Source organism: Cercospora kikuchii (genome assembly GCF_019650295.1).
Source record: "Cercospora kikuchii DNA, contig_00008, whole genome shotgun sequence".
In the NCBI taxonomy this organism is placed as follows: domain Eukaryota; kingdom Fungi; phylum Ascomycota; class Dothideomycetes; order Mycosphaerellales; family Mycosphaerellaceae; genus Cercospora; species Cercospora kikuchii.
The window spans coordinates 1,221,474-1,233,881 of NW_025408589.1; the positions used below are offsets into that span (position 1 = coordinate 1,221,474).

At 52.5% G+C, this 12,408-nt stretch overlaps 4 protein-coding genes across 4 annotated transcripts; 2 read left to right on the plus strand and 2 right to left on the minus strand.

Annotated features, from left to right (window-relative positions):
• Positions 1–1,705: 1,705 nt before the first annotated feature.
• On the minus strand, positions 1,706–2,643 carry CKM354_001166500 (uncharacterized protein; the record flags this gene model as incomplete). The annotated part of the gene is made up of 2 exons (XM_044807164.1): positions 1,706–2,532; positions 2,583–2,643. 2 exons carry the CDS (start codon positions 2,641–2,643, stop codon positions 1,706–1,708), a joined length of 888 nt encoding a protein of 295 aa, XP_044663099.1.
• Positions 2,644–4,094: 1,451 nt separating this feature from the next.
• On the plus strand, positions 4,095–6,679 carry CKM354_001166600 (uncharacterized protein; the record flags this gene model as incomplete). The annotated part of the gene is made up of 3 exons (XM_044807165.1): positions 4,095–5,967; positions 6,027–6,128; positions 6,177–6,679. The coding sequence occupies 3 exons, from the start codon at positions 4,095–4,097 to the stop codon at positions 6,677–6,679; spliced, it is 2,478 nt and encodes an 825-aa protein (XP_044663100.1).
• Positions 6,680–8,160: 1,481 nt separating this feature from the next.
• On the plus strand, positions 8,161–9,675 carry CKM354_001166700 (DNA primase subunit PRI1; the record flags this gene model as incomplete). The annotated part of the gene is made up of 1 exon (XM_044807166.1): positions 8,161–9,675. The coding sequence occupies one exon, from the start codon at positions 8,161–8,163 to the stop codon at positions 9,673–9,675; it is 1,515 nt and encodes a 504-aa protein (XP_044663101.1).
• Positions 9,676–9,837: 162 nt separating this feature from the next.
• On the minus strand, positions 9,838–10,884 carry CKM354_001166800 (uncharacterized protein; the record flags this gene model as incomplete). Its single annotated transcript, XM_044807167.1, has 1 exon — positions 9,838–10,884. One exon carries the CDS (start codon positions 10,882–10,884, stop codon positions 9,838–9,840), a length of 1,047 nt encoding a protein of 348 aa, XP_044663102.1.
• Between the last annotated feature and the right edge of the window lie 1,524 nt (positions 10,885–12,408).

Genomic DNA, 12,408 nt, shown 5'->3' on the forward strand with positions numbered 1-12,408 from the left:
ATGGCCTCCTGCTTGCCTGCATGCGGTAAACGGTGCGAGCAGGGAGGATCTCACTGAACAGACTTGCAGAGAGAGTACTGTCGGCTCACACGACCAGTCCTGATACTGCTTGCCGGTCCACAGGATCGGAAAGGGACAGTGCTGTGTGACGGTGAACGCTGAACCGCAAATGCCGATGCTAGGAAAAGAGTTTGATATACCGACCCCTCCGCATTTTGGTAGAGTCGTTGTGAGTGGTCGGTAGATGTTCGGATGCCAAGGTACCTGGCTCACGGCAGCGATTGGATCTCCGGTTTCTGCCAATGCTTCCCTGGATTCAGTGGCGTCGATATTGAGCTCCCTACACTTGGTCAGCGTGGTGTCTGTTGATCGGCCAATGCTTTCTTCACGATGCTACCGAAAGTGAGGTGCCACGGTGCATGTCAGCGGGTCGACCAGGGGCGGGATGCTTCCGTCCTCAAGTTCAAACATCCCAAGCGACAACTGGTGAGGCCATGCGTCGTGCGTTACGAGGGCCTGGCAGAGCTGAAGCCAGCGTACACAGCAATCGAACGTGCGCGGATAAGGTGCACCATGGAGAGCGGAGAGACGCCACGGCCTAGGACAAAGCGGCGAGCGGCAACATATGCGAGATCGAGCACTATGTTCCCTCACTGACTCATCACATCATGGCTAATGGTGTATCTGCAGAGTCCGTGCTGGCAGCAGCACTGGCTGTATCTGACTTTTTGGTGACGAAACAAGATACCGGGGGTAAACTCTGATGCCGCTTCCCACGCTGGACCAGGATACAGAATAAGCGTTCGAGACCAGAGAAGGGATCGTGGGTCACATTGGCGCAGGGATCAAGTGGTTATACTATCGCTTGCTCCAGAATCTTGGGCATCGCTGGTGACTTCGACTCACGGCAGGTCGGACAGCCCTTGCTGATGCCTGGAACTCCGCGTGTTGTGGTCGCGCGGTTCCTGGGCAATGACGTTCGTCTTCAGGATTAATAGCTTTGGACCAGCGCATGCTTGCGGGTATCTCGAGTTTTCACCCGCCAAAAATGCTGACGTCGCTGAGCATCAGCCATGGAAAGTTTTGTCCGAGTGAGAGTCGTGAACCAACCTGGCTTACAGCCCAACAACCACGACCAGAGATTGCGGTGCTATGGACCCACTCACTCAGTAGGGTCGCTTCAAATCCGGGACATTGGCATGAATGCAATACAGTACAGTAGGGAGCTACCACGTCCCTGGGTCGTCAACATTGCTCCACTTCAGGCTTATACCTGTGAAGCCTGCCTGCTTCAGCGTTTAGATACGAGCGTCGGCAAAGACTCCGAATACTGACTGCACGAGACACGGATCTCGACTCATTCTCTGCGGCCCAGGTATTTGGTCGAAGTAGTGCGTAGCTTATTCACGCAAGGAATCCTCGTCGAACAAAATCTGATAAGCGCTTCATCCGTCAATCGGCGCTGTCGCTAACTCGGTCACAAGGTTTCAGCTGAAACACCTGCAGAAATGGTGCTTGGCAGTCAACAACCTTGACTTGATGCTCTCGACACCCATCTCCTCGGCTTCTCGACTCCCGTTCACCACGCCGAGAGCAGGCACTTCCGAGAGACATGGCATATAATTCTCGCCGGTTCCATTTGCGATTGCAGTGAATTTTGTTCCCTGCAACCGATTCAAGAGAGGTCCCTACTCCCCTCTGGACTTCACGAGAGACGGACGTCCTCCTTGTCACGCAAAATGTCCCTGCTCGAATATAGGCTCGCACGAAGCTTGTATTCGTTCTTGGAGGTAATCCCAAGATGAGTATAGGCATCACATTTATAATAGATGGGCTTTCCTTCGGCTGAACAAAGACCGGCATCCACCAGCGCGTTTAGCACTCGCTCGACATCGTCTCGATCGGAGAAGTCGTAGGTGTGGACGCATATCAAGGTATCTGAGTTGTCAGCATTCAGCACGGCGGATTTGGAGGTCGGACCAAGCCTGCCCTCTACTGTCGCAGTAGCGACCGTGCGCCAATACCGCTCCAGATTTGCGGCACCGGGAAACAACATCCATTTGCCGTATGTAATGCCTGCCCCGATTGCTAGAGCACGCAGCTCTCGCTCTAAATGGCTCGAGTTTGGCGGCCGTACTCCCAGTTCGGACTTCCGCTTGAATGCTTCCAGAAGAGCAGAGCCGCGTTGCTGCAAGGAGATCAGATCGGGACTTCTGTCGCCACGGACCTGAGCAATTGGCAGAGTTGGGCAGCCGACCCACAGCCAACCATCATCCGTTTCAGTGAGAGGATTAACGGGCGATTTCCTGGCAAGGAAGGCATCAATGGACTCGTCACGCTGCCATGCGTTCTCAAGTCCTGGCCAGCTATCGGGCACTTGGATCCGATCAGGCGTATTCGCTTCCACGATCTGCGTCTGTTGAGAAGTGGCCTTGGTCCTTTTCGAGGTAATGGCAAGCATCGGTAGCTGGCGAGCGATTTTCAGGCTGCGCTGATTCCGTTCTTCGCATTCCGCCTGGACGTCGGTATCGCCTACCTGCATCAGCCTTTCTGTGCCTTCCCTGTTCTGCTTGCTGCCATACCAAAGAAGCTGCTGTCGTCGGAAATCCAGCCTTCGCCGTCGACCAGGTCTTCAAATTCCATTGTTGAAATGGCTCTAGCAGTAGGGGCACACCACGGATCACATCGGGTGCGACTGAGCCTTGACTTGCAGTGTTATTCCGCAACAAACGGATGAGGGTCTCGATTGCTGTTTGCTCTTTCCAAACTGCTCGAAGCTTAGTCAGCTCACTTCGGCTATCGGCCCGAGACCCTCAGCCGATCGAAGTGCTCAGCGGTTCTGTTCCTGTTCCCAGCAGCAGCAACCAACTTCCTTACATGCAAATGGTCAACAGTCAGCAATCGAACACAGCCTTCAAATGAGTGATATGAGAACGATATATCAGTATGGATGATGCCGCATGGACTTACTTTATCCGACACAGAGAGATTGATGGCTCGAGGCCTTCGGTGGCACCACTTACTTAGACATCGTGTGTCGGCCGGAGAGGTCTTCGACAGGACGCAGTCGGAGGCTGCAGACCCGAACCCAGGGCCAAATCTTCTTTAGCGATAGCTGAGGCAATGACTGATGGCAGAGTCGGGGTTGCCTCGCTGCCGAAGCGACGCGAAAATCCTTCAGCCTTTAGATTACAGATCTAAGTCACGTCTCCTACTGGTCATCGACCGCGGAAGAAATGGAAGGCTGTCCAAGCGGTTGGTTATGAGGTTGGCAGTGTGACAATAGCACAAATTCGATCGACACGCGGCAAGTAGCTACCCTGTTCTCAAGACCAGTCCTTCACTTCCACTGAGCCTGTCGGAATACGCATGATGCCTCAGTGAATCCAGGAGAAGAGCGATCTGTCATCAAGTGGAAACATTGCTTCTTAGAGAACCTTAAATCCTGCACAGCCACGTCTTCTTCGATGGATCGATTGCCACAAGGCCACACCGAAGCATCGACTGTGTTACTATGGTACCCGCGCGGCTCCTCGTTGTTCTGCTACGTTCAGCCTCACGGACCCTAGCTCTTTCTGGATTGTATTGGACTTATGCATCTCAGCCTCCTCCAAGGTTCCACATGCATATGCGATGGTCATGGGGCGGCGTTTCATGGCGCTGAGTGGATTGGATAACGGACTGGCAGTAATCATGGCCAACACTCATGTCGTCGAATGAAGTTTCGGCAGCAGGCTTTGACGGCATCTTTAATTGCAGAACCGCGAAGGATGCCATGAGGACCTGCCAGTCCAGTGGATTTTGCCCGCTATTCTGCCAAGAAGCTTAGCGTAGCCTTGCGCGGCAAGAAACAGCCAAAGGCTCCAACAAAGTGGGTTGCGGTGTGCGTGCGCCTTACAGCCTTGTACAGCTTCACTAGCACGTAATTGGCGGAGCAAGCCTACAAAGGATGTGTCGCTCCTGCTCCTGATCCTAAGCCTTGTCGCAACAACATCTCGACATAAGAAGCAGCAGAGGAGCGACACATTGATGCTAACTTACTCAGGAAAACATACTGATGCTCCCGTTCAAGCGACATCATCAAACGAGTTCAAATGTCGCACGAGCCTGCGATCGTACATCGCCCTGGATACTCGAGGCTACGTACGGAGGATAGCAACCACAGGGGCACTTACGTTCCCTCTGATGGGTTGCGTGCACAGAGTGAGCTGGTATCACCCGATGGACCTAGTCACCAGGTCGAGGCGGAGCGGACCTGGTCAGAAAGCACTGTTCGCGCTGCAGCAGAGTCCAGAGGCCCCACTGTATCGTCTCTCCCTGCTACTCATGCAATCACACCAAGTCAACTATCCACGGATGTGCCGATCTCGTCACCTGAAAACCCGCCCGCCGCACCGCCCAACTGCAGGAGTTCTAAAAGTGCTAAAGATAAGACTCTGGACTCCCCGATCGCGATAGTCGTAATCTTGCTCGCCGGTTTCTCGACAGCTTTCTCTGCGATCTTTCTGGTCATTGGTCTGCACGGTCCCAGCTATGGTGGATACATTGGAAAGCATGGTCACCTCAGTCCCTCAAAAGCCGCTTTCTTGACTACATTGGTGGCCAAGCTGGTGGAACTGTCCTTCGCTACCATTGCTGTTGCTTTCGTGGGCCAGGTGCTCGCTCGTCGAGCCGTAGAGCAGCAGAAGGAGACTGGTGCCGGCATTACTCTCGCTGAGATGAACATGCGCACATGGATAATGCAACCCGGCACACTGGCAACTCAGTGGGAGAGCACTCGTTACGCTGGTCGATCCATCTTGGGTTTAGTGTCAATTACTGCTGCCCTTCTGACCCTGCTCTACACGTCTGCAGCTACCGCACTGGTCCAGCCGCAGCCGGTCATGCAATGGACACCTAGACAGCTACAAGCGCTCGTCAAAGCTCAGTTCGCCAACGTCAACTATATCGCACAAGGCTGTAAGAGCCCGATAAGGTCATTCAATGAACCAGTGTTCAATGCGACCAATCCAGATTTGTCCAATGAAACATGCTTGCGATTGAATTTTGGTTCGGGCGCCTTATACAACCTGGGAAGATTCCTTGGCACATGGAGAGATATAGTGATTGCGGAGTCAGAGAACGGCACTGTGATTCCAAGCGATCGGCCCATCGGCACCACGTTACTCTATGGTAATACGACCATCCGTCCCGCGTGGATCGAAAAAGCGCCTGTTTCGCAGCCAGCTTTTCCACGCTACCGGGTCAATAATGTTACCATGGCTATGCCCCATCCAGGAGTCATACAGGCCGCTCGAGACCCTATTAACAAGCTGCCGTTACTCAGCGGATCAGATGCGCAACTCGAAATACGGGCATCTTTACCCAGTCCAATGCTGAATGTGATCTGCGTGACAATGGACATCATGCAGGTGCGGCCATTCGTATACAGCACATGGGCCAATCGAAACAAAACGGCGTGCAACGAAACAGACTGGGCATCAAGAGGACTCAAAGGATTCTGGCCCTATTGCGCAAGCTATCCCGAAAACCTTGACCTATACCTGAACGGGACCGAGTTCGATGATATCTTTCAGTGGGGTGCCCGGTATGGTGACCACAGATACCCACCCATATTTCCCACTCTGCCCTGGAACTATAATACGATCGTCAACAATACGCTAGGCATGATTGCTGACTCGGCTCCGACCTCGATATACATATTGGCAAAGGGTGGTTACCGCAACTCCTTGGGCCTCCAGGGCAGCAACAATACGGAATATTCGAATTATGCCATTTGCGGTATCTCTGCTGGCATTACGCCATTTTGCTCAACTCGTTACAACATTACGACGGGCGGCGCGAGTTTACAGGTTGTGTGCGACGACGAGGATCCGCACCAATATGTGAAAAGCGAACCGGACGCGGCTAAACACAATCCAATACGTTCGATAGATTTTGTGGACATTGCTTCTGCATGGGCTAAAAGTTAGTATGGTGTCAGCTCTACAAGTCTCTTGTCTTTGACATCTAACGCCGTGACACAGGCGTCCCATTAGGTTCAGGATTAAGCAATGCCAACGAGACTGTCGACCGTCAACTCACGCAATTGATTGTGACTTCAGGGAACCTTAGCACTGGCTTGCCTTGTGAGTCACGAGAACGAGGTTAAGGTGCTCAAATCTGACATATTCTAGCCACAGCAGAAGCGCTGGCGGTACTGGGTGCTGACGTGCTGGTCCGAAGCTCCTTGGACGCTCCTACCGTGATGTTCTGGAATTACACTGATCAGGAGATCGCCGGCTCATACCAGTATTTCAACGCCTCAGTCAGAATGCAAGAGTACAAAAGTGGCAGTACCCAAGCCTATGAGAAAGGGTTCGTCGTTGTTCTAATGATGCTATTTGCCATGAGCGCTCTCATCCTGGCATACTTCCTATTCCACCGCTACTGGTACACCGATTTCAGTGAACCCACCCATCTCTTCACACTAGCATTGCAATCACCAGCAAGTGACAAGATGGCAGGCAGTTGTGCCACTGGACCGATTGGAGAGCAATACAACATCAGGTGGCAAGTCGATACTGATGATGGACATTACTACGTTACACCTCAGGACGAATCTGGCGCAGATCATGGCAGCGATATGAAGAAGAGGCATCGTTGGAAAGAGGATGTTGAGCTCCTACTGCGCAAGTAGTGTTGCACAATAATGTCAAGCTATATGTCTCCCGCCAAAGTCTGGCTGGCCAGTTCTGTTGCGCATTGTCGTGTGCATTCGTCACGCGTGCCCGCCGACAACGCACATGGAAAAGACATCGTGCGTCTTCGTGAGAAAGTCAGCTTGAGCACGCGACTGTTCCATCATGACGTGCACTTACAACCTGTCTCGACGAATCTCAATTACCACAGAAGGGATCCAAAATACAGCTCCCTCCGGAAAGGCCTTCACCCGGTACATAGGTCGAGCACTTTCCACAGTATGCGTCGTTGGCAGAGTCGGCGTTGCTCGCTTTAGTGTCGATTGGACTAGCCATAGCCATGGCGGCGAATAGAGCCAGGAAAATGGAGAGAAGCATCGTAAGAGGATTTGTGATAGTGGTGCAGAGTGTTGATGGGATGATTTCTTGTGAGTTCTGCTTTGCTGATTCTCAAAAGTGACTGTACTGCACTCAGGAGGAGGCTATGTGTTATATATGCGAGGTCGTCTCTCTTCGACTTTGGACCGTGCAGTGCATACTTTGGCAGAGGGGATCAGATAGACCTGTGAATAGATCAACGCCCTTTGCCCTCATCACGGAATATCCAACAATGAGAGCCGCTGCTCCATGGCATGATGTTGCTTGCGGTTCGAGTTCCAGGAACAGCCCTCCCAAGCAGACTCGTATACGCGTTATTACCAATCAAAAGCAAGGCACGCAGTCATGTCACACTACATTGCTGTTGGTTCAAACTGAGAGTTTTCCCTTGCTACTCTTGAGTCGGCTCAAGCATTTGCTACAATCAGAAGGTCCATGCTTGGTGTAGTCATCAGATCTATAGTCAGCGTATCCATATCCTTGAGTGACAATCCGACAGCCAATCCGTATGATGTTGTTCAATCAAGTCTTGTGGAGTATCCAACCTCTCACTGGTCCTTGATGCATGTCGAAAGGCTGCAGGAGTGATAAATAGACCAGATTGGTTCTCGCAAGCCTATCACTAAAATATGCCCGAAAAGGAAAATGCCAAATATCGCCATGGCCAAGTCATCTGGTTCCTGTAACAGAACTCGGAATGCTCGATTCTCCCTCGCGGAATATGATCGCTCGAGCTCTCTTCCATTGCCAGTACTCTCGCGTTCCATCGTGCCACTCATCATCCGGCAACGTGAGGTCATGGTATAATCTGGGCTTGTGCGACCTGCCTGTTGTCGTCGTGGCGTGTTCTCGCACGCTTGTCCTCGCATGTTGCCGTCGTTATTCCTTAAGTCTTGAGATCGAGGAGATTGCATACATGTACACGCCGGCTCGTTGAGTTTTGTACGTCTCAATCGCGCCGTGAAGTGGTGAGAATGCACGGACCACTCGAACACGCGAACGCGACGCGACACGACACGCACGCGTGCCTCCCCTCGTCTGCCAGACACCGGTCTTGACAACGAGATTACCTTCACGACGCCGATACCAATACGAGTAAATCATGCCTCATGCAGTGTCGCCAGGAAACGGACAGCCAGACAGCCAGGAAGATGTCCCGCTTCCCGACGCTCCCGTCGAAGCAGCTGCAGAGAACACCAATGATGGCGACGTGGACATGACCGACGACGCACCCAAAGCCTCAACAGCATCGAACGGCCTTGAAAATATCTTCGACGACGACGACGATGACGACGACGAATTCTCTTCCAGTGCGACGAGACCAGATGTCAGCTCACAGCCACAACTCCCACCACAATCAGCTCCCAAATCGAAGTTCGCAGAGCCCGAGACGCTAAAACAATACTACTCACGGTTGTGCCCTTTCCGACCTCTATTCCAATGGCTCAACCATGCCGCCACACCACAGCCCGATTTCCAAAACCGCGAGTTCTCGTTTTGGCTGCCGGAGAACAGAGTCATCCGATATCTGTCCTTCCCCTCTGCGGATTTGTTGCGAAAACAGTGCGTACAAATGGCACCAGAGCGTTTCGAAATTGGACCTCAGTACAACATCAATCCGAAAGACCGCAAATCGTTGAAGACTGCCTCGAAATTCAAGCCGGTCATGAAAGAGCTAGTGTTCGATATCGATATGACAGATTACGATCCAATCCGTACATGCTGTACAGGCGCAAAGATTTGTCACAAGTGCTGGAGATTCATAGTCATGGCAATCAAAGTCATAGACACTGCTCTGCGGGAGGATTTTGGGTTCCAGCATATCATGTGGGTCTACTCTGGCCGAAGAGGAGCTCACGCGTGGGTGAGCGACAAGCGTGCACGGGAAATGGATGATAGCAAGCGCAAAGCAGTGGCTGGCTATCTGGAAGTCCTCAAAGGCAACGAGAACTCCAAGAGAACGCTGAGGCGGCGGCCACTGCATCCGCACGTGGAGCGGAGTCTGGATTTGCTCACGCCTTACTTCAAGGAGGACATTCTCGCAGAACAAGATCCCTGGCAGGAAGAGGAGCGAATAGCGAAGCTATTGAGCTTGATCCCGGACGAGAAGCTTACCACAGCACTGAAGAAGAAGTGGGACTCTTCTGCCAATCGTTCTTCATCGCAGAAGTGGTCAGACATCGATGCATTGGCTGAAGCCGGAAGCCTGAGCACATTGTCGACGAAGCAGCTTGTTGAGGCAAAGCAAGACATCAGAATCGAATATACCTATCCCCGTCTCGATGCTGAAGTGTCGAAGAAGCTGAATCACTTGCTCAAATCGCCTTTCGTCATCCATCCTGGAACAGGCCGAGTCTGCGTACCGATCGATATGCGTCGCGTGGAAGAGTTTGATCCTTTCAAGGTTCCGCTCGTGACAGATCTACTCGACGAGATCGATCAATGGGACAGAAACCAGGGCGTAAACATGACTGAGGAGCAGAGAGCGAATGTGCAAGACTGGCAGAAGACAAGCCTGAAACCCTACGTGGAATACTTCAGAGGGCATGTGGCGAGCTTGCTCAAGGAGGAAAGTAAAGGGAAACGTGAACGCGAAGATGACAGTATGGAATTTTGATCAACCTGATGCATTATACAGCGTATGTACGATTCAACGCGGCTTCGCACCTGTACGTGCATGTTCATGTAGCTACTGCTATTTACGCAGCCTACAATTACCACTACTCATGACCCACATGCCAGAAATGCACATCTTCAATGTGCGAGATCTTCTCCACCATTATGTAGCCTCCGGGCGCTGCCCATATACAAAGTACGCCCATTGGTATCCAAAGATCCTGTCGCGAAATGCAGCCCGCAACCTAGCACAAAACACTTCAATCTCCTGCGGCGTAAACCCCAAGTTGTTCGTAAACCGCCTAGAGCAAAAGTCCGCAACTCCCAAATCCAGACGGAGCTGATTCCATTGCCCTACCTCCCTTTGATGCTCATCCTTTGACCAACCCCCGATTAGCCACGGCATCCGATACTCCGTCACATTAACAAACCCTGCTTCTTCCATCCACCCTTTCATCTCCGCGCCAATATCAAACCTCATCCCAGCCGCATTTCCGGCGGCGCACATCATCTCACCCCATTGCAGGAACGGATGGTCCGGTTCCAGTTTGACGGCATCTGAGGTGAAAAATAGGGAAGGTTCTTGCTGCTCGTACCAGCCTCCCGGTTTGAGAGCGGAGAAAGCTTGTTTGTAGACGCTTGGCCAGTCGGGTGCTGAACCTAGGAGTTCGCGAGCATGGATGAGGTCGTATTTGTCCTGGTCGAGCCAGTCGACGTTGTAGTCATCGATTTCGAAGAAGCAGTTTGGTGGGACCCAGGTCGGTTGGATGGGGCTGAGATCGATGCCGGTGACTTCAGCTTCGGGTAGGCTTTCGGCTACTTCTATGCACCAGATTCCAGTTCCTGTGCCGATGTCGAGGATTTGTTGGGGGTCTTTGACGGGACTGAGGTAGTGGCGACCTTTCAGTGCCAGAGTCCAGAGATGGTGGCTCAGGTCTTGCTGGTCTTGGGCTTTGTCGTCGTTGGGACCCCAATGCTCGGTGGAGCCGTATGAATGGTATGTTCTTCCATTTTCTTCGCGATATCTCGCTATGGAGGAGAGCAGTGAAGTCGTGTCGGTCGCTGTCGTTGAAGCGGCGTAGCCTGAATCGGCGTCGCTGGGATCCAGTCTCGGCAGAAACGACGATGCCGGCTCGTCGGCCACTTCGGCGGGCACCGTAGCGGCTACATGGTCATCTTCAGCTGCTTGCTGCGCTTGTCTTTCTTCCATCGTGGGCCGCGAGAGTCAACAATGACAATGTCATGCCGTCCAGTGGCATTCCAAGAAGATGTTTCAAAAGATCAGCATTGTCCCTTCGGCGCGCATTTCCCAGATCTCAGACGCCACAAGCGAATCAGCATCCATCCCGCCCTGCTTTCCAATTTCTGCGAATCATGGAATGTAGCGAGTCAGTCGGCGGGTGGATGAGCTCCTAGCTGCCGTCGAACTCTTCGACTGCAGGAGAAGTTGCAGACACTGCTGTAAGCTTACAGCACTGCCTTCACGATCCGCTGCGTCAGTGGATCGCTGGCTGCAGTCTGCAGCGGCGCGTCTGCAAGGCGTGTCCGCGATTACCTGATACGATTGCAAGACATGGAAAGAGCCACAAAGGCAACAGCACTCTGGCTTGCCGATTCAAAGTACAAAATACAATATGGGGAAACGAACGAATTATCCACTCCCCTACACCACTCTGTTCCACTTACATCTCTGTGGTGATGAGATACAGTATCCGGTATTCGCGCGAAGACGAATGCTAAGTTCCCTGGGCCGAATGCACATGCAGCCCGGACATCAGCTTGATGCCCGAGCCCACTTTATGCGCCAGTGAAGAGTTCTTGCTCCGTCCAGGTGTGTGTCGACAGCTGTCGTCCTAGCAGCAGAAACACAAGACAACCAGGAAGACTCACTGGTCATTGGCCTTGCGGCGACCAACTAAGCCCGAAGATCGCCGCGGGTGAATCCCAAAGCATGGTTCTCATGATTTCTCATCAGTGCTTCAGAGACGGCCCCAGCCCAGAAAACTTTCGACCTGGATTTTCCGAATACGCTCGATTATCGACTTCAGAAGATTTGGGGGATGGTGTGCGCTACCGCTCCGCTGGTAGTCACTATGCCCGGTAGCACTCCACTCCCACGATAGTCGGTGAGGAAACTGTGTTGTACAGGACTTCCGAGGCCTATTGTCTCTCCGGTCCTTGTGTTTCTCAACTTCTTCTTCAGATGGCATTATGTCATGATAATCGAGTGGTTGTCGCTCTCAGACCTGCTACAAGCATGTGCATCTCGGGAAATGCTCAGAACTAAGATCTCAACCGCTGTTCAGGAGAGCTTCGGATTCATAGGATTTTGAGACGCATTCGGTCTCTGACGACCATGCGAATCGACTCTGCTCCCAGCGTGACCAGGAGCAGTAGACGGGATCTGGCGAGAGTGCATCATCTCACCCAGCATTCCCAGATGCACCCAAATTGATCTCGGCCCTCGAATGTCGTCCTTCGAAGAAGCTTCGCAAGAATTCGATAGTCACTGCCATCATAATCTCGCCCTGCGGGGCAATAGACCCTCCATGCTGGGGAGGCCTCAGCCAAAGCATCTCCGGCGCAAGACGGTACAGGTTGATGTCGATCGGCGAATGCTCCTACCCTTTGCGGCTACACATGGACATGCTGTGATTCGAGCAAGGTCTACAATGGTTCAAATTTGCAACGACATGCGCTCATTGATAGCCAATGCAACACAAGCAATACATCT